At 42.2% G+C, this 24376-nt stretch overlaps 3 protein-coding genes across 3 annotated transcripts in view; all 3 read left to right on the plus strand.

Moving 5' to 3' along the window:
• The first annotated feature begins 3805 nt into the window (after positions 1-3805).
• On the plus strand, positions 3806-7203 carry LOC114686158 (protocadherin alpha-2-like). Its single transcript, XM_037197103.1, is given in 2 exon segments — positions 3806-6123; positions 6125-7203. Coding segments are annotated over 2 exon segments (2457 nt in total). The 5' UTR covers positions 3806-3888; the 3' UTR covers positions 6347-7203.
• A 3795-nt stretch (positions 7204-10998) lies between these two features.
• LOC114686160 (protocadherin alpha-3-like) overlaps positions 10999-24376 on the plus strand; it is a 196369-nt gene continuing 182991 nt past the window's right edge. Inside the window, 3 exon segments of the mRNA XM_028860808.2 lie at positions 10999-12403; positions 12405-13812; positions 13814-13935. Of these exon segments, the coding sequence (XP_028716641.1) occupies positions 11562-12403; positions 12405-13812; positions 13814-13909 (2346 nt within the window). The 5' untranslated portion in view covers positions 10999-11561 and the 3' untranslated portion in view covers positions 13910-13935.
• On the plus strand, positions 18297-20776 carry LOC114686162 (protocadherin alpha-4-like). Its single transcript, XM_028860810.1, has one exon. It carries the CDS (start codon positions 18398-18400, stop codon positions 18899-18901), a length of 504 nt encoding a protein of 167 aa, XP_028716643.1. The 5' UTR covers positions 18297-18397; the 3' UTR covers positions 18902-20776.

Consider the following 24376-nt stretch of genomic DNA (forward strand, 5'->3'; position numbering starts at 1 on the left):
ACACAGAGAAACCCTGTCTTGAAAAACAAAACAAAACAAAAACAAACAAACAAACAAACAAGGAATGCAGTGCTGAATGTGCTTAACAGATCTTCTAGAAACAAAACTACAAAGGGGATCATTCCTTCTTTATGCAAGTCACTCTTAGAAAACTGTGATTCTCATGACAGCAGCTAAAGAATGAAACTAAAGCAAGTCCAGGGGAAATTCCCTGAAAAGGGCAATTAAAATGATAAAACAGTCAAGTGGTGGTGGTACATGCCTTTAATCTCAGCACTCAAGAGGCTGAGGCAGATGGATCTATAAATTGAAGCCAGCCTGGTCTAAAATTTCAGGATGGCCAGGGCTACATAAAGAAATGCTATCTCAAAAAACAACAAAGCAAAACAAGCAAAGCAAGCAAAAAACAACAACAAACAACAACAACAACAAAAAACCAGCCAGATGTGGTGCACACCTTTAATCCCAGCACTTGGGAGGCAGAGGATCTCTGAGTTGGAGGCCACCCTGGTCTACAGAGCAAGTTCCAGGACAGCCAGGGCTATACAGAAAAACTCTGTCTCAAAAAAACGTTAAAAATTGGGAGGGATAGAGAGATTTTTTTTAGGCTAAACTGAAAAACTATAAATAGAAGATAAACAATATTATTTTTATTTAGGTCAGAAAAGCTTGAATTGCTTGACATTTTAGGCTACAGTGACATAATTAATTCTATTAAAAAGTTAATATAGATTGTGGGCTGGAAGGTGGCTCAGTGGTTAAGAGTTTGCTGCTCTTCCAGAAGACCCAGGTTTGAGTCTCAGCACTTAGATGGTGGTTCAAAATAATTTGTAACTCTAGTTCCACGGCCTCTGATGCCGTCTTCTGGATTGTGGGTACCAGGCATGCATGTGGTGCACAAATAGACATACAGGCAAAATGCCTATACATGTAAAATAAAATTAAATAAAGGAATTAGAATAAATTGAAAATGTAGTTATCTCAGAGTACTTCACTGAAATATTAATCATAAAATTATGAATAGAACCCAACATTTTTATAATACCAATAGCCATTTAAATTTGTCTGGAAGAGCCGAGCCTTGTGGCACATACTTGTCTTTGGGTAGTGCGGGCAAAAGAATCCGAATTTAAGGGCCATCTTCTGTTATAGAACAAATTTGAGGCTAGCCTGAGCTATAGGTAACACTGCCTTAACAACCAAATGAAGAAACAAAAGCCAACAATCACTGTTTGGTTGGAACCTCCAGATCACCCCTGCAGGATCTGGAAAGCTCCATTCCTGTCTCTCTCTCCAAACCCTGCCTGCTCAGAGAGCCTCTGAACAAAGGGAAGGCATCAAAAAGCCCAGTTCCGCATTCTTGGGGGCTACTGCAGCTCCTCCCTTGAAGTTGCCAGCCACCCAAGTGCCCTCCTGAAGCTCTCAGCTTTTGACCATACTTGGGCAAAAACCCAGGTTGTGGCAGACATGTCACCACCCCTCACCGACAACCTATAAAGTCTCCCTGCTTTTGTTTGTGGGTGCAGCTTCTCTAGCCTCAATCTCTGGGACTGGAGAAACTTCCGGAAGTTGCTTTGCTCAAATAAGCTTGTTGTTATACTTTTTCAATTCTTACTGCATCAGTGGAGAAACTTATTATCAGGGGACAGAAAATCTATTAATAACAACAATAAGAAACCCCAAATCAACCAAACTTGACTTTAATGTATTTGGATATGGCTTCATACAACTACATTGTGATCACAAAGTTTAAGATAACTACATTGTATATATAAGATCAGGGGGGCTATTCTTTCTGTGTTATAATGATTCTTATAAAGCTTAAAAGTTTTGTGGAATAGCTAACTCAGTTAACTTGGGGTGAATCTCAAATATTAGTAACTATTATAAAAAGGCATGGGTTTAGGATTACAAAGTTTAAAAGCACTGTCGTTTATGGGATGCTATTATAGAGTGAAGGAAAAACATAAACATGGAGTAGTGTGATTTAATATTTAACATGAATGGAATTTCCATCGATAGCTGATGTTCCTGATCCACTCAGAATATTTCAATAGTTTTTTTCCCTCTTTCACAATGCTTTAATGAAATGCATTATTTCACCTCTTACTCATTTCATTTCCCCACCCAAACTTTCATTGTGTATATTCTTTGTACCTAGTGCTGTTTTATGTAAGGGCATTTTATACAAGTATATACTGCACATTGAGCATATTCCTCCATACTCCCTTTCTCTCTTTCTCGCCGTTCTTCCTCACTAGCCTCCTTTGTTCCTCTAGACAGATTTCTTCTACTTTCATCATATATATAATGTATGCTATGTATATTATACATATGTGTGTATTCATTCCCAATTTCATCTATCTATGTAAAATCTAGGAACTGTGATTGAAAGAACATATGGGATATTTTTCTTTCTGAATATATTTTTTCAAGTTATTTCCAGTTGCATTCATTTTACTGCAAAAGTGAATAGTGAAATAACTTTAAGACATTGGACTCAAGGAAAAATTATTATTATTAATTATTATTATTATCATTAGTTTTTCAAGATAGGATTTCTGTTTAGTCGTGGCTGTCCTGGAACTCTTTTTGTAGAACAGGCTGGTCTCAAACTCAAAGATCCACCTGCATCTGCCTCCCAAGTGCTGGGATTAGAAGCATTCACCAACACACCTGGGTAGGGAAAAGATATTAATGATTCTAACTCCAGGAAAATCTATTTCTTATTGATGTTTTTAATGAGCATTGTAAATTTTGCAGTTAACTTTGTTTTCCTCTAAGAAAGATAAAAGCATTTTTTAACATACATAAAGCAACAAGTGTATAACTTGATATGCACTTTACTAACTGACATTCCCTCATTCATTTCAAATAATCCCTTCACCATCTTTAAGTTTAATATTTTTGCATGTGAAGGGGCCAGCTAAGAATTAGTAAAGGATACTCTCATGCAACTAATACTGAAAAGAAATCAGCTCATTCTTCCTGCATGAAAATTCAAATATAATAGAAAAGAGAATAACTCTAAAATAAAATCTACTTCTCATAGGAGAAGTTAATGTAACCTGCAAACAAGTCAAAACTCAAAATTACAAATAGCAGGAGTGTATTAAACATATTTTCAATGACAAAAGTACCCTTTGATTATGGTGTGCTTGTTTCGAAGAAGCGGTAAAAAAAATTACAAGAGAATTGAAAACAGGGTCTCTAAGAGATGTTTGTACATCTTCATTGGTATCAGCACTATTTACAAGAACCAAGAGCCAGAGGAACCCAAATGCCAATGGATTGTTGAATGGACGCACAAGTTCGGTGTGTATACGCAACGGAATCCGTCACCATTAAGAAGAAAAGAAATCCTGCAATATGTTATAGCACTGATGAGTGTTCAGAGCATTATGATAAGTTGAAAAAGCCAGATTCAAAACAAAGCAAAACAAAGAAACCAACCTCAGAGCAACAAATTTTGTATGATTTCACTTACATGGTAGTAAAACTTACTAAAACAGAAGTAGAATGAATGGTGGTTACCATGGTCAAGGATGGGGAAACTGGAATTGTTGTCTAATGGATATCCATTTTCAGCTTTGCAAGGGAAAGGGAAGTTTTGCAACAATGCGAATAAACTTAGCACTACTGAAGTTTACCCTTGAAGTTAATACAGTAAACTTCTCATTTACAGTTAATACGGTAAAGTTCAAACCTGCTTAGCCACAGGGTGTCGCTGTCCACCAGAGAATGTTCTTTAGGAAGGCAAAATACCCAGAGCTTCTTTGTTACTCCAGATAAAACGGCAGGAGAAGCAGCAGGATTTGAGCAGGTGTTAAACTATTTGTTTTTAGACATGATCATTTAATTTGACCAACTCACGGAGCACTAGAAGTGATGCCTTCTTTGAGAGGGGGCCCAGAGGTCAGGCAGTGTCTGCTGCTCTTGCTTCCTTTCCTCGCAGCCTGGGAGGCAGGGAGCGGCCAGCTCCATTACTCCCTTCCTGAGGAGGCCAAACACGGCACCTTCGTGGGCCGCATCGCGCAGGACCTGGGGCTGGAGCTGGCGGAGCTGGTGCCCCGCCTGTTCAGGGTGGCGTCCAAGGACCGCGGGGACCTTCTGGAGGTAAATCTGCAGAATGGCATTTTGTTTGTGAATTCTCGGATCGACCGGGAGGAGCTGTGCGGGCGGAGCGCGGAGTGTAACATCCACCTGGAGGTGATCGTGGACCGGCCGCTGCAGGTTTTCCACGTGGAGGTGGAGGTGAGGGACATTAACGACAACCCGCCTCTATTTCCAACGACAGAAAGAACTATCCAGTTTCACGAACTGAGGCCGCTTGACTCGCGATTTCCTTTAGAGGGAGCATCAGATGCAGATATAGGAGTAAATGCTCTTCTGTCCTACAAGCTCAGCCCCAGTGAGTTTTTCTTTCTAGATGTACAAACAAATGACGATCTAAGCCAATTGCTGTTTCTTGTGCTGCGGAAATCTCTGGACAGAGAGGAAAATGCTGAGATGAAATTGTTACTGGTAGCTACCGATGGAGGCAAGCCTGAGCTCACGGGTTCTGTTCAAATACTCATCAAGGTGTTGGATGTGAACGACAACGAACCTACTTTCCCCCAACCGGTCTACAAAGTGCAGTTGTTGGAGAACACTGCAAACGGAACCTTGGTAGTTAAATTAAATGCTTCTGATGCAGATGAAGGATCAAACAGTGAGATTGTGTATTCACTCAGTAGTGATGTATCCTCTACCACACGGACAAAGTTCCAAATAGACCCCACCTCAGGAGAAATCAGAACTCAAGGGGAATTAGATTATGAAGAAAGGACATCTTATGAAATTCAGGTCATTGCGTCTGACAAGGGAGCCCCATCAACGTCAGGACATTGTAAAATTTCAGTAAAACTTGTGGATATCAATGACAATAGACCAGAAGTCTCAATAACGTCTCTCTCACTACCTGTCCAAGAGAATGCACCACTGGGCACCGTCATCGCACTCATCAGCGTGTCCGATCGAGACTCAGGTGTCAACGGGCAGGTGACCTGCTCCCTGACCCCTCATGATCCCTTCAAGTTGGTGTCCACCTTCAAGAATTACTATTCGCTTGTGCTGGACAGCGCTCTGGACCGAGAAACCAAAGCTGACTATAAGGTGGTGGTAACAGCCCGGGATGGGGGCTCTCCCTCGCTGTGGGCCACAGCCAGCGTGTCCGTGGAGGTGGCTGACGTCAACGACAACGCGCCCGCGTTCGCACAGCCCGAATACACGGTGTTCGTGAAGGAGAACAACCCGCCTGGCGCGCACATCTTCACGGTGTCCGCCATGGATGCTGACGCGCAGGAGAACGCGCTGGTGTCCTACTCGCTGGTGGAGAGGAGGGTGGGCGAGCGCTTGCTGTCCAGCTATGTGTCTGTGCACGCGGAGAGCGGCAAGGTGTTCGCGCTGCAGCCTCTGGACCATGAGGAGCTGGAGCTGCTGCAGTTCCAGGTGAGCGCGCGGGATGCTGGTGTGCCTGCCCTGGGCAGCAATGTGACTCTGCAGGTGTTTGTGCTGGATGAGAATGACAATGCGCCCACGCTGCTGCCCCACGGAGCTGTGGGAACGGGAGGGGCTGTGAGTGAGTTTATTCCTAGGTCAGTGGGTTTGGGACATGTGGTCACCAAGGTGCGTGCAGTGGATGCCGATTCTGGTTACAATGCTTGGCTCTCTTACGAACTGAAGTCGTCCTCAGGCAATTCTCGTAGCCTGTTCCGCGTGGGTCTGTACACGGGCGAGATCAGCATTACACGCACACTGGATGAAGCGGATACGCCGCACCAGCGCCTGCTGGTGCTGGTGAGGGACCATGGTGAACCTGCGCTGACTGCCACAGCCACAGTGCTAGTTTCTCTGGTTGAGAATAGCCAAGCTCCAAAAGCATCATCAAAAGCGTTGGTAGATGCCATTGGCCGAGAGACGTCACTAGTGGATGTCAACGTGTACCTGATCATCGCCATCTGCGCGGTGTCCAGCCTCTTGGTGCTCACATTGCTGCTGTACACCGCGCTGCGCTGCTCGGCGACGCCCACTGATGGAGCCTGTGCTCCTGGGAAGCCCGTGCTGGTGTGCTCCAGCACGGTGGGGCACCTGGTCATACTCACAGCAGAGGCGGCAGAGGGTGTGTTCTGGAGAAGGTCCGCCCAAGACTGACCTCATGGCCTTCAGCCCCAGCCTATCCCAAGGTCCGGAATCAGCAGAGGAGAGACAGCCGCCCTTAGAGCCAGAATTCTTAGCAAAGGTAGGCTTTAAATCTTTTCTTGCCAAGAACGTCACTAATTCTGTAATTGTTTGTGAATCCTGTTAATTATTTAGACCTAAAGGTCTGCCTTTATTTTATATCATTGCGCTGTCATGAGATACTTGTGAATTAGGTATCAAATTCCTGCCCGTAGAACAATTCTCTTAAATATTCTTACTTTCATAGTTAGGTTCGTAACGAAATCTCTGTGTGAGTAATCAGACCTTGAATCATTGGGAAAAAAACCCCAAACACCCAGAAAAACCTGATATTTAAATATTTGTTTATGTATTATTGTGGGTGTTCACGACGCTGGTGTGTGGTTGTATTCCTACAGTGTGTGTGGACCTCAAGGGGCCCTTTGTGTAGCTGGTTCTCCCTACCTTTGTTTGGGTCACAGGGATCTAAGGTCGGTCACCAGCCTTCCAAATCCACAGCCTGCTGAACCATCTCCCTGGCACCAAAGCTTAATAATTCAATATTACTCCTGAATGGTTTCCTTTCAAAAACTTAAAAGCCAAAATTAGAAAACTTGAAGGATTTTTAAAATTTAGAACTTCACTAAACATAGATTTCTACCCATCGTATCAGAGTCTGTTCAGAGTAATATAATCTTTACTCGGAACATTTTCCAGATTTGCTTTTGAACCTTTAATGCCAGACCTCTAAAAGTATCTATCACTGGCCATTACAAGACATGCCAACACTTAGGAATGCTGGGTAATCTCTTTGTCCTTGATCAGGATAATGACCGCAATTGGGGGATAAAGATTTAAAAATAGTAAAACCCTTGGATTTTCAGGCAAAAGAGTTCACTGAGGAAAGAACCGTCCAAGTTTTAACATTTAAAGGTTATATGGCTGGGTATGGTGGTACACTTCTTTAATCCCAGCCTTTAATCGGGAGGCAGAGACGGGCGGATCTCTGTGAGTTCAAGGTCAGCCTGGTCTACAGAGTGAGTTCCAGGACAGCTAGGGCTACACTTAGAAACCCTGTCTCAAATAAATAAATAAATAAATAAATAATGAAATAAAGAAAGAAAAAAAGAAAAAGAAAAAAGTTACATTGTGCTAGGTGTGGTGGTGAATGCCTTTAATCACAGCATTTGAGAGGTAGAGGCAGGTGGATCACTGTGAGTTCCAGTCTAGCCTGACGTACATAGCAGATTCCTTGCCAACAGGACTGAATAGTTAGGCTTTGTCTGAAGAGGAATTGAGTTAGCCAAACATCCAGATCTTTTCCTTTTCTTTGTACAAGTGAAGAGTATTGTGACCTGGTGTTTGTGCTAGCCCTCAATGGTTTTCATCTCAATGTGGACATGGTGAGATCAATTCATGAAGGTTTCCTTCTGTGAAGATGCTGACCACTTCTCACTCTATGCCTGGTTACACTTTCCATCATACTGAGCTTACCCTTTTATCTGGTTTGTGAGCATGTTCCACTGGAGTTTTCCCAGAATGCAAGGCGTGGCTTGGATGGCTGCATTTCCACCGGAAACTCCTGAGGGAGCATTAAAACACTGGGCTTGGCCAGTAAATGCTTCACTTGTGAAGGACTTTTAGTCCTTAGGCTTTAGTTTTTTCCCCAGCCAAAAGAAAATGTATTTGGGTGAGTTAACTGTCTAAAACAGTTTTCTGGCATCTATTTACTGTGGATTCAATAATACTAATTGTTTTCCAGTGGATTTAAGTGCATATTGATGAACTAAATGCATTCTTCCACTAAGTGATCTTCCCCTTAGCAATTGCTTAGACTCTCCAGTTCAAGCTGGGATCTGCTTTTATTGAAGTTGGCAGTTTGGTGGGTGTACTTGAACTTTAAGGAGACTCCACTCCTACAGCAAACCTATCATCTTCTCAGAGTTCATAAGTCTTAAAATGCAAAGTACTTATTTCCTGAAAATGAGAAAAATTCATCTGAGTCTTTACAGAAAAAAATGGCTTGAGAATTAGGAATATTCTCTTTCTTTGGAAAAGACTATCCCATTTAGAGTACATAGCTACTCACCACCATTCAGGCTGGTGCGCAGGATGTCTGAACAGCCAGGTAGAGTCTGCCCTACTCAAAGCCTGGCCACTGTGTTTCTACTATTGCTAAGTGATGAGCTTTAAAATTTTATTAAATGTTCCCAGATTTCCAAGAACCATAATCTATTCCCTGATAGATTCTTATGGGTTTCTTGGTCTAATGTACATTTTTCTTCCCTAAGTGATAGTAGAACATATTCACTGATGCTCATCTACACACTGGCTCAATCTTTTAAACTCAGTATATCTTTAGTGTTACCTTTATTTGCAAAATATCAGTACCAGAGTCTAGCTGTTATCAATTCATATGTAATATCCCATTTCTCAATAGTATACTCCTTGAATACAAACATACATAGGTCTTCAAAAGCATCTCACAAGTTTCAAGTCCATGACGTTTTCAAATTTATATTTCATTTTCAAATTTACCTTCTAAGATATGACCATCAGAGTGCTAATGGACATCATGATATCTACGACTGATTCTTAGAAACATATTGTTCATAAATAATTTTAAAGGCCTAGATGGTTAGCAGTTAAGATCATTTGCTGCTCTTCCAGAGGATCTGAGTTTGGTTCCCATCAGCCACATGGTGGCTCACAACCATCTGTAACTCCAGTGGGCCCCCTCAGGCACCAGGCATGCACATGGTGCACATACATACATGCAGACAAAGCACTCATACACATAAAATAAGAAATATTTTTAAAAAGAAATAACTTTAGATTAGGGGGATAACTCATGGGAGAGCACATGCCTTATAATGGATGAGGTCAGGCATGGTGGGTCATGCCTTTAATCCCAGCTCTCAGGAGGAATGGTAGATCTCTATGAATTTGAGGCCAGCCTGGTCTACATAGTGAGTTTCAGCCGGTACTATACAATGAGGCCCTGTCTCAAAACAAAACAACAACAGTAAAAGCCCTATAATGGATGAGAGGCCCTAGGTTCAGTCACCAGAACTGAAAACAACAGACAAAATATCTAATTCTTTATGAGCTGTCACAGTAGAGTCTATTAGAAATTATCTGTTTATTGTTAACAAATATCATTAATGTAACCCTTCACTCATCCTTACTTGAAAAGATAATTTAAAATATTCATTTATTTATTCAGTATTATATTTATAATTTATTTTATTTTAAACATGAATGATAAAATGTGAGTTAATTGAATACTGGATTTTATTCAATGAAACACAGGAAACTGAACCTTGTATGAAAACTTTTACTTCTAACACTTAAATTATGGGCTATCTGATTATCTGCATTAATTTCTGTATTTGCAGCTGCTACAATAGTAAAAGCAAAACAAAAAGTTCGAAAAATAAATAAATAAATAAATAAATAAATAAATAAATAAATAAAAGTCTTAACAGTTTCTTTTTCTGCATGAATATCTAAATTTTCCCTTTCCATGAATATTCTGGACCAACTTTAAAATGCTTAGAGGACTCATACCTCATGTTTATTAGTGAATTCACAGAGATCTTTAGAGTATTTCATTACTGGGGACTGGGGGCTGCAGAGATGGCTCAGCAGTTAAGAGCACTGGCTGTTCTCCCAGAGGTCCTGAGTTCAATTCCCAGCAACCACATGGTGGCTCACAACAATCCATAATGAGATCTGATGCCCTCTTCTGTCATGCAGGAATACATGCAAGTAGAGCACTCAGACATAAAATACATTTAAAAAGAACATTTCATTACCTAGCTTTATCCATGTCGCCTAGTGACCCATGTTCCAAAGTTATTTTTCTCTTTGTAATTTTTTAAATTGACAATGTGTTCAACCTTTCTTTTTTCCCCTTTAACATGTATTTATTTTGTGTGGATATACATATGTGAGGGTACATTCATGCATGATGTGAGTACATTCATGCAAGTTAGAAGACAGTTTTCAGGAGTCATTGCTTCACAGGGATTGAAATCATGTTGGCAGGCTTGACAGCATGTGATTTTACCCACTGAATCATCTCTTGGGTCCTGTTTGTTTTAGGGCTGGGTCCTGATTTTAGGCTGACCTTCAACTCATGATCTCTCTGCCTCAGCCTCCTAAGTCCTAGGATGATGGGTGTGCATCATAGTACTTAGCTACATGAAACCTTTTAAAGTTTCTTGATACAGAAATTCATCCAGAGAGGAGATCCTTAAAGCCATAATCATTTCATTTTATAATCATTTTCAATATACATGTAAGTTGTGATGCATAAGCAGTGTGGAAATTTAAAAACAATGTTCTTACTTGGTGCAATGTGAGTATAACAAATATCCAAACCACACAGTGTTTTCCTGAGACAGGAAATATATTAACAAAAGAACTTCACTGTGAAGGACTGAGTCTGGGCTGGGCATACAGCTCAGTGGCAGAGCTCTTGCTTAGGTACTTGAGACACTGGCTTCAATCCCCAGTAAGTAAAAAAAATAAATGAATAAGACCTGACATCTTTATATAAATACCAGTTAAGATGGTTAACAAGGATACCATGCTTGAATAAAGGACCTGGGGGTGATTCGAAAATGTTCTAAATTAATAAATGTGAAGAAGCCTATTTCCAAGTAAGCTGGTAATGCCAAAATTATACAAAACATATCTTAATAAATATGCATGAATTTATCATATATTTTTACACCTTATACCTTCATTGTCACAAAGAGCAAAGACTTATCTTTCTATAAAAATGTACTTGGGTCTGGCATCTTGAATGGGGATTTCATTCAGACACCATCAGTTAAAGCACCTTTTAAATTGTTTAGTCTGTATGTACTTGTAATCAATAAATCATATTAAAACTCATCTTAGAAGATTGCTGTGAAAATTTAGTGGGAAGACTCCATTAAGAGAAACAGAACAATGTGCCGATGATACAAGAAGTTCATTATTAGTAATGAAGCCATGAGTTGGAGAGATTGTATGAAAATGTAAGGCTATGTTTTTGGTAAAACAAACACTTTGATGACAACTTGCAGGAAATCACAGGCTAAAATACAAATTTCGGGACAGTTCAAATTAGGCATATAAGAAATAAACACGTTAAATACTTACACATTTAGCCACTTGGTGTCGCTGTCCACCACAAGTTCCTTCACAAAAGAAACGCAGCGGGTATTACACGTTCATACGATCCTTTTCGTCGCAGTCTCAGACAAAATGGTAACGGTAAGGTGTTTAAGATGTGAAGATTAAGAAGCTGAAAATATTTAAGAAAATTTCGATCGGTGTGAGAGCTACCAAACATTTGGAAGGGGCTTGCGATGGTGTTTTCTTGGAGAGAAGATCAGCGTCTGCTGCTCTGGCTTCTTCTCCTCGCAGCCTGGGAGGCAGGGAGCGGCCAGCTCCACTACTCCGTCCCCGAGGAGGCCAAACACGGCACCTTCGTGGGCCGCATCGCTCAGGACCTGGGGCTGGAGCTGGCGGAACTGGTGCCCCGCCTGTTCAGGGTGGCGTCCAAGGACCGCGGGGACCTTCTGGAGGTAAATCTGCAGAATGGCATTTTGTTTGTGAATTCTCGGATCGACCGGGAGGAGCTGTGCGGGCGGAGCGCGGAGTGCAGCATCCATTTGGAGGTGATCGTGGACCGGCCGCTGCAGGTTTTCCATGTGGAGGTGGAGGTGAGGGACATTAACGACAATCCTCCAGTATTTCCAATGGCCACAAAGAATCTGTTTATCTATGAATCTCGACAGCTTGGCTCTCGGTTTTCGCTAGAGGGCGCATCAGATGCAGATATAGGAACAAATTCTTTGTTGACTTACAGTCTTAACTCCAGTGAGTACTTTACTTTGGATGTCAAAAGAAAAGATGAGGAAATTAAATCTCTGGGACTCGTGTTGAAAAAACTTTTAAATCGAGAGGCCATTCCTGAACATCATTTACTGATAACGGCAGTTGATGGCGGGAAACCTGAGCTAACTGGGACCACTCAAGTGAAGATCACTGTCCTCGATGTGAACGACAACGCCCCTGCATTTGAGAGGACGCTCTACAAAGTCAGATTATCCGAAAATGCACCGAATGGTACTGTAGTGGTGGATGTTAATGCCTCTGATTTGGATGAAGGCGTAAATAAGGACATTGTTTATTCTTTCCCCTGGATACGTCACTGAGATCCTGTCAAAATTCCACTTAGACCCGATTAATGGATACATCACTGTGAAAGACAACATAGATTTTGAGGAAACTAAGTCTTTTGAAATCCAGGTAGAGGCAGCAGACAAGGGAACCCCTCCAATGACAGACCACTGCACGGTCCTAGTTGAAATTGTGGATGTCAATGATAATGTGCCTGAATTGGTCATTAAGTCACTATCAATTCCTGTGTTAGAAAATTCTGCACCTGGCACCGTTATCGCACTGATCAGTGTGTCCGACCGTGACTCTGGAGCCAATGGGCAGGTGACCTGCTCTCTGACCCCTCAGGTCCCCTTCAAGTTGGTGTCCACCTTCAAGAATTACTATTCGCTTGTGCTGGACAGCGCTCTGGACCGAGAAACCACAGCTGACTATAAGGTGGTGGTAACAGCCAGGGATGGGGGCTCGCCCTCGCTGTGGGCCACAGCCAGCGTGTCCGTGGAGGTGGCTGACGTCAACGACAACGCGCCCGTGTTCGCACAGCCAGAATACACGGTATTCGTGAAGGAGAACAACCCGCCTGGCGCGCACATCTTCACGGTGTCGGCCATGGATGCGGACGCGCAGGAGAACGCGCTGGTGTCCTACTCGCTGGTGGAGAGGAGGGTGGGCGAGCGCTTGCTGTCCAGCTATGTGTCTGTGCACGCGGAGAGCGGCAAGGTGTTCGCACTGCAGCCTCTGGACCATGAGGAGCTGGAGCTGCTGCAGTTCCAGGTGAGCGCGCGGGATGCTGGTGTGCCTTCCCTGGGCAGCAATGTGACTCTGCAGGTGTTTGTGCTGGATGAGAATGACAATGCGCCCGCGCTGCTGGGACCTCAGGCGGGCAGCGCAGTGAGCGAACTGGTGTCAAGGTCAGTGGGTGCGGGACATGTGGTGACAAAGATTCGCGCGGTAGACGCAGACTCTGGCTACAACGCGTGGCTCTCTTATGAGCTGCAGTCGGCGGTGGGCAGTGGGCGCCTCCCGTTCCGGGTGGGTCTGTATACCGGTGAGATCAGCACCACGCGTGTCCTAGATGAGGCAGATGCGCCAAGACAGCGCCTATTGGTGCTGGTGAAGGACCACGGCGAGCCGATGCTGACAGCCACAGCTACATTGCTGTTGTCTCTCGTGGAGAATGGGCACACGCCAAATGCCCCATCGCGGGCTTTGGTGGATTCTGCTGGCAGGGAGGCATCGCTAGTGGATGTCAACGTGTACCTGATCATCGCCATCTGCGCAGTGTCCAGCCTGTTGGTGCTCACGCTGCTGCTGTACCTTGCACTCAGGTGCTCAGCAACGCCCACGGAGGGTGTGTGTGGGCCGGGGAAGCCCGTGCTGGTGTGCTCCAGCGCGGTGGGGAGCTGGTCATACTCACAGCAGAGGAGACAGAGAGTGTGCTCTGGAGAGGTCCCGCCCAAAACCGACCTCATGGCCTTCAGCCCAAGTCTTACACCCTGTCCAGTTAGTCAGGAGAAAGAGGACAAACTGATTGCAGACGTTGATTTCTCCATCAAGGTAAGTAGTTTTTCTCTCTAAAATGTTCTCGTTTTATATGCTAGTGTTTTCACTCCTTGGAGATGTGTTAAACTTAAGTATTATATTTTTTGTTCTTTCTGTTGAGCACTTTACACTCATGAATTTTGTCATTAAAATTGTGAGTTCTCATGACAAAATTGTGTACTGAATCGACAGCTGGTGAGGTCCACACTTAAAATGTGTTTGTTGATAAATACAGTGATAGGGTTGTTGACCGCAGTCTGTGTACAAATAGGAACCATTTTCTTCTTGTGTGAATGATATCATTTAGAGCTTCTGACTCCAGCGCGTCGTCCTCACTAATCCCTGTGGGAGGCTTCAGTGTCTTTTGCCTCTTATTGAGGATTTCTAGGAGAATTGTCACTGGCCACTTACTGAATGGCTAATCACAATTGGTATTCAGGGATGGTCACCAGTAGGAACTTTCTTTGACTTATCACTCATAGGACATTAGCATCCTTACAACTGTACAAAAGAGGTTAACAGCTGGGCGGTGGTGACGCATGCCTTTAATCCCAGCACTCGGGAGGCAGAGCCAGGTGGATCTCTGTGAGTTTGAGGCCAGCCTGGGATACAGAGTGAGTTCCAGGAAAGGTGCAAAGCTACACAGAGAAACCCTGGTTCGGAAAAAAAAAGTGGTTAACAATGAAGAAGTTTTATGGGAGTGGTAGTTTAAAAATTATATACAGACTTATTTTCAACCAATTGCCTGAGTGGAAAATAATTTATCATTAGATTAAAAATATTATTTAAAAAACACTTACATATATTGTGGGAGTATTAAATTTTTATTCTACAGTGATTTTAATTAAAGATTTTAAATTATGAATGTGTTTGGTACATACACCTGTGTGCTCTTAACCACCATCTATCTCTCCAGCCCCTCCCCAGTGATAGCTTAAATATTACATTAAAAATTATGAGAAATCAAAGCAAAAAAGGTTCTCAAGACACTATGTTGTCCTCATTCTTTTCCCCAACTGAAAAACATGTTATATCTTGTGAAGAATTATTTTCACTTTGGTTCCGTGAATACCTATCTGCCTTGCAACAAGTAGAAACCTTTAGATAACTGATATCCAAGAAAATTTAGGTGAGACTGTTCTCCAGTTATTTTTGCAATGTACATGTCCTTTTCTCTTACAAAATACTTGGACTCCCATCCAATGTTCCTTGTTTCCAGAGAGAGCTAACTAATCCATGTACAGCCCGATTAACAATTCGTGCATGTGGTTATTCCAACATATGAAATACGTTTTCTTTATCTTTTCTCTTTCTCATTTCCATTTTCTTTCCCAGAATTATTTCTCTGTTCTTTTATTTGCCAAGTATCTGCTTCAGCACATCCAACCTCAATTCAATACTTATTTTATCAGTCTGTTATCATCCTGTTGTAGCTTACAGGGTCAATTCGAGTTTTTGTTTCTCATATATAGGACTTTAGTCTTCTGGTCCAGCTTTTCTTGAAATTCTTGATTAAAAAGACTTTCAAAAATATTTTGAGATAGGGTCTCAAACAGCCCAGTTGGTCTTGAACTTCAGTGAAGATGATTTGAAGAGTGTGAAAGGTTTTCTTTTCCTCTTTATGTATGTATTTGTGCTATAAACATGAACAATTAATTAATGTGTGTGTGTCACACATACAGAGATCAGAGGGCAAGTTGTGGGAATTGACACTAATTTTTCTCCATGTGTTCATCATCACTTGACTGCCAGGTTTGCATAGCAACTGCTTTTTATCCACCAATCCATCTCACTGGCTGAAAAATGAATATTTATTTATTTAATATGTATTTATTTCCATGGAACATTATACTAATTATTTCTCTTGCATCTGTGACAAACTCCTGATAAAACCAACTTATGAAAGGAGGGGTTTGCTTTGGCTCATGACTTTGGGGTGCAGTCCATCATGGCGGGGCAGACTTGGCAGCAGGTCAGCTAGTGCCTGCAGTCAGGAAGCCAAGAGTGTGAACACTGGTGCTCAGCGGCTTTCTGCTTTTGATTCAAAGCAAGACTCCAGCTGTGGAATGGTGTTGCCCACAATCAGGATTCTTCTCACCTCAATTAATGTAATCCAGAACATCCCTCATGGAAACACCCAGAGGTTTGTTGCCATCAGGGATGTTGGAAATCAAGTTAATAGTGAAGATCACTGTCACAAATATCCATTCCTATTCCATTGCACCCCAACTTATGCATATACAGGCTTTGTAAATAAAACAAAGAGAAGGTACTTCTGTGGCTTCCTCCAGTGTGTTTTACACCTTTGATTATTTGAAAAAAAAAAAACCCTTTGCCTATTCAGTGAGAGTATGCTTATTTCTGTTTTGATTAAGAAATTAGCTTTTGTGTGAGAGGAAAAGAGAGAGAGGGAGCTTAAAATGATCTTTTGATAACTTGATTTTTCTTTGCTCTAAACAAACATGGAAGAAAGAAACATGAACTTAAGATGTAAAAAATAGTCTTCAGAGGGTCACCTCTGCCATCTCCTTTGCTTTAAGGTTTTGTAGGAGTCTACAGAGGGCTACCTCCACCATCTCCTCCTTTTTTAAGGTTGTAGAGGAAATTACTTTATCTGTTGGGAACTCTCCATTGTCCATTAAAGACCCTGGATGAATCAAAGATCATGCCTGGCAAAATGTGGCATGAAAATTAAGGTAAAACCCAGGCTTGCTACATTGAAATATGTCCTGTGTAGCTCAATGTCTTATATAGATCCTTGTATATCTAGAAAATTAAAGTGTTGAGAAATAATATTTTAACCTTAAATTAACATATTTTATTAAGAAACTAAAGAAATGAATCTGGGCTGGGGATGTAGTCCAGTTGCTAGAGTGCTTGTCTAGTATGCAAGACACTCAGTTCTACACCCAGCACCCCGTGAAACTTTTGGTGGTGCATTCCTGTAATACAGCACTTGGGGCAGAGGAACCAGACATTTCAGGTCAACCATGGCTACACTGTGAGTTTAAGGATAGCCTGGGCTACATAAAACCCTGTCTCAAAAAATGAAAAGAAAAGGAAACCAGTTGCATTGGGTAAATATCCTGAAAACACTATTTGAATACCTCTGAAGTACTAATATTAATATACAGTATTTATCTTTAAAAGTATTATTTCAAAAGAGGACACACATACTAAAAGGTTGTAAAGAAGAAATTAAAGTAACAAATGAACTAAACAATGCAGTCTTGGTGTTGCAGATATCAAAGAGAGTAAAATAACTGTCCAATTGCTTTAATCATGAAATGCCTCATAATTTGGGGGGTTTTTAAAGTTGCTACAAAGTATGTGAAATTGGTTTGTAGAGAGTTTAAAGAAATTTCTTTGCCTTTCTCTAAGCAACTCCAGATCCTACATTTTATTTAAGACTGGCCTACAAGTCAACTTAAAACATTTATTTATTTTAATATCTTATGGAAATAAATTACACAGAGACTCTTATTTACTAAACCCATTACTTAAGGGACAAAAGGAGTGTGTCTGTTTGTTAGTGAATGTTTTTTTCAGAGGTAGAAAACTATTGTGTTTGACTAAAATACATGAGGAAAATATAAGAAAATAGAAATCTAGGCATTTTGAACACCAGAAAGCACCTGAAATTTATAAATTGTGAGAGCAAAAATGAAAATACCACACTTGCTCATGGGAAAGTGAAGTTACTGAGAATAAAATTATGTGGAATGTTCTTCCACACAAGCTATTCCATGTTAAATCTCCCATGAACATCCAGCCCTTCTGTGATTCCAGGAAGACAGTCCATTGAATGTTAACAGACTTTGATTTCTTAAAACAATATGTGCAAACATCCTTTTCAATGGTTTGTTCTTAGAATCAGTGGTTCCCTAAATGCTGTTTCTCTCAAGATTCAGAACCAATACTAAAAACTCAAGAATGAACAGAGCATTATTAGCAATCGCAACCCAACATTTGATGGCGCACAAGGAATCTGTCATCAATTTTCCCAATCTACACCTCACTACTCCACATTTACAAAGTTTATAATAACGACAGCTGGGTCTCTGTAAATATTTAAAACCTACATGAAAAAGAATTTCCACTGTATTAGAAGTTGATGTTCTGATAAAACGAAAGATCACACACAATTAATCACTGGTACAGAACGCGTAACTACAAAATATATTTTGCAAAGCTAAAAACCTATTTGAGAGGCTGAAGGAATAAACAAGAGAGTTTTCAGTGGTGTAGATTTCCGGAACCCATACTTACAGTTTGGAACCACATGATGTCGCTCTTTACCATAAAATAAATCCGACAGAAGACAGACCAAAGGAAACATTTCTATTCCCGGAAAGCTGTATCCACCATCTCGAATCGCAACAATGGAGGATGCAGTGGCGATAGACTGACGGATAAGAAGAATTCTCCTATCTCTGAGAGAGGATTCCTAATCAGAAGGAAGCACTGTGCACTTGAGATGGAATTTTTCTGGGGAAGTGGCCAGGAATCACGGCGCCTGCTTCTCTCTTTTCTGCTTCTTGCAATCTGGGAGGGAGGAAACAGCCAACTCCATTACTCCGTCCCCGAGGAGGCCAAACACGGCACCTTCGTGGGCCGCATCGCTCAGGACCTGGGGCTGGAGCTGGCAGAGCTGGTGCCCCGCCTGTTCAGGGTGGCGTCCAAGGACCGCGGGGACCTTCTGGAGGTAAATCTGCAGAATGGCATTTTGTTTGTGAATTCTCGGATCGACCGGGAGGCGCTGTGCGGGCGGAGCGCGGAGTGTAGCATCCACCTGGAGGTGATCGTGGACCGGCCGCTGCAGGTTTTCCACGTGGAGGTGGAGGTGAGGGACATTAACGACAATCCTCCCACGTTCCCAGTGACACAAAAGAATCTGTTCATTGCAGAATCAAGGCCTCTTGACACTTGGTTTCCACTAGAGGGCGCACAGATGCAGATATCGGAATCAATGCTATGTTGACTTATAGGCTGAGTCCCAGTGACTATTTTACTTTGGAAAAACCGTCCAACGATGAACGGGTAAAAGGTCTTGGGCTTGTACTACGGAAATATTTAGACCGAGAGGAAACTTCAGAGATTTTTTTAGTGCTCACAGCCACCGATGGAGGCAAACCGGAGCTGACCGGCACTGTTCAGATACACATCACAGTGTTGGATGCCAATGATAATTCTCCAGTTTTTGACAGATCCCTCTATACCGTGAAATTAACAGAAAACGTCCAAAAATGGGACATTGGTAGTCAAAGTCAATGCTTCAGATTTGGACGAAGGCATGAATGGGGATATTATGTACTCATTTTCTACAGATATTTCACCAAATGTGAAACACAAATTCCACATAGACCCAGTTACAGGACAGATTACTGTAAGGGGATACATTGATTTTGAAGAATGCAAATCCTATGAAATTCTCATAGAGGGCATTGACAAGGGACAACTCCCACTTTCCGGACACTGTAAAGTTATTGTAGAAGTCGAAGACATCAATGATAATGTCCCAGAGTTGGAATTCAAATCTCTATCACTTCCAATCAGAGAGAATGCTCCAGTGGGCACCGTCATCGCACTCATCAGCGTGTCTGATCGAGACTCGGGTGTCAACGGGCAGGTGACCTGCTCCCTGACTCCTCAGGTCCCCTTCAGATTGGTGTCCACATTCAAGAATTACTATTCGCTCATGTTGGATAGTACCCTGGACCGAGAGACTACAGCTGACTATAAGGTGGTGGTGACAGCCCGGGACGGGGGCTCACCCTCACTGTGGGCCACAGCCAGCGTGTCCGTGGAGGTGGCTGACGTCAACGACAACGCGCCCACGTTCGCGCAGCCAGAATACACGGTGTTCGTGAAGGAGAACAACCCGCCTGGCGCGCACATCTTCACGGTGTCGGCCATGGACGCTGACGCGCAGGAGAACGCGCTGGTGTCCTACTCGCTGGTGGAGAGGAGGGTGGGCGAGCGCTTGCTGTCCAGCTATGTGTCTGTGCACGCGGAGAGCGGCAAGGTGTTCGCGCTGCAACCTCTGGACCATGAGGAGCTGGAGCTGCTGCAGTTCCAGGTGAGCGCGCGGGATGCTGGTGTGCCTTCCCTGGGCAGCAATGTGACTCTGCAGGTGTTTGTGCTGGATGAGAACGACAATGTTCCGCAGCTGCTGGAACCTGAGGCGGGAGTATCTGGCGGAGTGGTGAGCCGGCTGGTTTCACGGTCAGTGGGTGCAGGCCATGTGGTGGCCAAGGTGCGCGCGGTGGATGCAGATTCTGGCTATAATGCATGGCTCTCTTATGAGCTGCAGTCTTCGGCTGGCAGTTCCCGTAGTCCATTCCGTGTTGGCCTGTACACGGGCGAGATCAGTACCACGCGCGCCCTGGATGAGGCAGATTCACTGCGGCAGAACCTTCTGGTGCTGGTAAAGGACCATGGTGATCCAGCAATGACGGTTACCGCCACGGTGTTGGTGTCGCTGGTAGAGAATGGCCAGGTACCAAAGGCTCCATCGCGAGTGTCCACGAGTGTCATAAACTCGGAGGCATCACTGGTAGATGTCAATGTGTATCTGATCATCGCCATCTGCGCGGTGTCCAGCCTGTTGGTGCTCACACTGCTGCTGTACACCGCGCTGCGCTGCTCCTCTGTGCCCAATGAGAGCGTGTGCGGACCTGGAAAACCAGTAATGGTGTGCTCCAGCGCAGTGGGGAGCTGGTCATACTCTCAGCAAAGGAGGCAAAGGGTGTGCTCTGGGGAGTACCCACCTAAGACTGACCTCATGGCCTTCAGCCCCAGTTTATCTGATTCCAGGGACAGAGAGGATCAATTGCAGTCCACAGCGGATTCCTCTGCAAAGGTTAGTTTTACTGTTGTCTTTAATTCGAATTTTCATGTGGTTTATCACTTTCTTCACGATTTTATTTATTGCTGGATATGGAATTCTTGCTTGGTGATGGTTTTTCTTCAGGAGTTTGCATGTATCTTCTAGCATGCAGATTTTCTGCTGAGAAATCTGATAGCTCTCTCAGTGTTCCCTTGTATATGATGGGTCACTTTTTCCTTGCTGCTGTCAAAATTCTCTCCTCATTGTTGACTCTTTACAATTAGCTTGGAGATGTGGCTGTAGTCGGTTTCCTCCCATCTATGTTAAAGTTCTTGGCTCTATCCATTTCACCCCCAGATTTTGAGAGATCAAGCCACAATTTCTTTAAGATTTCTGCTTGTTTTTCTCTTCTCTCTCTGAGAATAAGAATGTACATATTTGGTTCACTTTTTTAAAAATCTCCTAAGTATCTTAGTCTTTCTTCATTATTTAAAGTTCTGTGTGAGTTTTGACTCTCTTCCTGAGTAAATCCAAACATTCCACCTTGAGGCTACTGTTTCTTTTGCTTGGTCATGTATGCTGTTGAATAGCACTAGTGAAGTTTTCAGTCCATTGTTGGATTCTTCAATCCCAAAATTTCTTTGTAGTTGGTCAAAAACTCCATCTCTGTTGAAATTCTCTTTCAGTTAATGTTTTATTTTCTTGAGCTCATTGGGCATTTTGTGTTGGTTCCTTGAAACACTGTCAGAATTCATTTGCCTCTATGTATTTACATTTGCTTTTTGTAGATAGCAGAAATTCTTTCATGCTGTGTTCTCTTTGTTTTTTTCTCCCTGTTGTTATATGATCTTGACATTCCCTTATGTGTAGGAAGAACAGCCACCTCTCCCAATCTTTCTGGCCTTGTGCAGGGAGAGACCCTCACGTGTCAGCTGTCTGAGAACCTGGGGCTCCATCAAGCCATTTGGGCAGATGTATATTCTCTGTAGTTTTATGCACAAACTCCAACAGGGGTGATCCATTGATTGCTTTTCCTCAGATTGCTGCTCTCATTGGTGTCTGTTCATTGCATCGCAGCTACCCTGTGTGGCAGTGTCTGCTCACCTCCTTCCTCTTTCCCACACAGGATCTCACTAGAAAGCCTGGCTGCCTGGAACTCAGTAAGTAGGCCAGGGTGGCCTGGAAATCATAGAGACCCTTCTACCCTGCTCCCAGGGGCTAGGATTAAAGGTGTGCACCCAAACCCAGATGCAACCTTTTGTTGTTATTGTTCTGAGTCATTTTCGGGCATCTAGAATCTTCTGTGCCCTATCAGTGTGCTGATTCAGGTGAGACAGAAAAGAATTGCTTGATCTGTTCACTGAAAAGCCATTAAATTGGGTCCCAGCTCCATTCTTCTCTTTTCCTCATGAGGTTGCTAGGGTGGCACAATACCACCTGCTGAACTGCAGGTGCTGTGGAGCATCACCTTCGACTGCTGCTAGTTGTCCTCACTCATCCTGCAATGTGCTGGCTTCCATTTGTTGTGAGACAGACGCCAAGCCTTTGGGTAGTGCTCTGGCCCCTGAATTGTAGGATGTAAAATGCACGTTCCACTCTTAATCACTCCTTGGAGAGAAGGCAGAAGCTGTTGCTTCTCTCTGAGTGAGTGGCACTGTGCTGGGAGAAAATAATACTATGAGAAGTTCCTTGCATTTCTCGCCTGCTTTGGAATGGGGGTTTTGAGCTTGTCTGGTGGGCAGAAGCTTCTTACTTCATTTTTAGGTTTCTCATGATTGGAGCAGGGCTATGTAGTCTATAGCAGGGCTATATTTCTTTTTATTTTCTCTTCAATTTCCTAGACATCATAATGCACACTGCTGACTTGTTAAAGCATAAACCAATGCTTGTAATGTATTGTAATTTTGAGAGAATGTTAGGACCTTGGGAAATCACTCTGTGTATCTGCTCCTCACTTCATGTTACACTCATGCTTTTGAATTAGACACAGATCCTAGATGTACAACTATCACTTTTGTACCGTTAATACCCATTTATGTTTGTGGTTCTTCCTGAGTTTATTTTACTTCTGAAAAAGTTCTTGAACATTTCTTTTCCTATGGTCTGATAGTGAAGAAATCCCACGTTTCTGTATATTCAGATGCAGTATTTCAATACTGCTTTTGAGAAATAATTTTGTTAGATATTTAATTCTGAGATAGAAGTTATTTTTCCTATAACATTCAAGATAACTTCTTATAATTCTTTCTCAAGAATATGGCTACCAAATTTATTATTGATATATTGTGACTTTTTTCTTTTTAGCTCCTTTTAAAATTCTTTCTTTGTTTTAAAATTGTCAACAAACTTACATTACCTGATCAGCTTTGATTTACTTTTAAAATCTTCCTTGAAGTTATTACCACATTTTGTATCTGTGAGTTGATACTTTATCAATTTAAAATAAAATTTATTAGTATACCTTTAGATATTGCTTCTACCTTACATTACTCTCCTGAGAATTACAGTGTATATATGATAAATCTTTATAGATTTTATGTCCAATTTGTGCTTTTGTCATTTAAGCTCTTTGCTGCATGATGCTTATGTTATTGCAACTTTTCCCTTACTTAGTAATTTTTTCCTCCTCCTCCTCCCCCTCCTCCTCTTCCTCCTCTTCTTCTTCTTCTGAGACAGAGTTTTTCTGTGTAGCCCTGGCTGTCCAGAAACTTGCTCTGTAAATCAGGCTAGGCTCAGACTCTGAGATCTGCCTGCCTCTGCCTTTGGAGTATTGGGATTAAAGGTGTGCACCACTTGCCTGGCTCTTTTCTTATTAGTCTGGGCTACCACCCACATCATTTTAACTTCCATCAGTGCCTTTTCAGTTTTAGAAACTTGCTTTACTTTTTTTAAAATTAGAGGGTTTTTAAAAAGTTATCTACTTTTGTGAATGTAATTAACACAATAATTATAGTTGCTTGTGATCTTTAAGGTCATTGAATCATCTGTCAGCCCATATTTTTCTTTTCATAGCCTTCTTCTTCTTCAGTCTGATAATACTGAATTGAATTCTAGACAGTGTACATGAAAAGCTGCAGTTGTCCTGAATGATACTTTTTTTCAGAGAAGGATAACCTACTTAAATATCTGCTTGATGTGCATTTAGACACATACATTTCATTAATGAGAAAGACTGAATTGCAATAGATATTAATTTCTTTTATTTTTCACTCCTGTGCCATCTGTAATAATGAGTGTTTTGAACACTAAAGCGTTGTATTTCCTATTCATTACTTTTATTATACTTTATAGGGCAACATAAATTAAAGTGAATTATAGAGTTCTGGGGTTAAAGTCATGCGCCACTATTCTATAACTAAACTTCCTAGGAAAGAGAACATTGAGTTGGACCAGCCAAGAAAGTACTCTTTAACATCTCACTGAAAGAATGGCTTAGAAGATTTGAAGGTACTTTCTCATGTGTCTTCTGTGACATTTAGAATGTAATGACTGGGAAAGAAATCCTCAAATTAAGAATCAACTACAGAATGACAAACACAGGACCTAATTCCAACAGCTACAAAGATGAGTCAAATGTTAAGAGACTTTGTCTTCCACATACTGTATAAAAAATGTGGACTACTTTTC

This window comes from Peromyscus leucopus, chromosome 19 (genome assembly GCF_004664715.2).
Source record: "Peromyscus leucopus breed LL Stock chromosome 19, UCI_PerLeu_2.1, whole genome shotgun sequence".
NCBI lineage: Eukaryota > Metazoa > Chordata > Mammalia > Rodentia > Cricetidae > Peromyscus > Peromyscus leucopus.

Excerpts from the sequence above, each read along its gene's own strand:
- LOC114686162 (XM_028860810.1), top strand. The coding sequence starts at position 18,398 with ATGGAATTTTTCTGGGGAAGTGGCCAGGAATCACGGCGCCTGCTTCTC.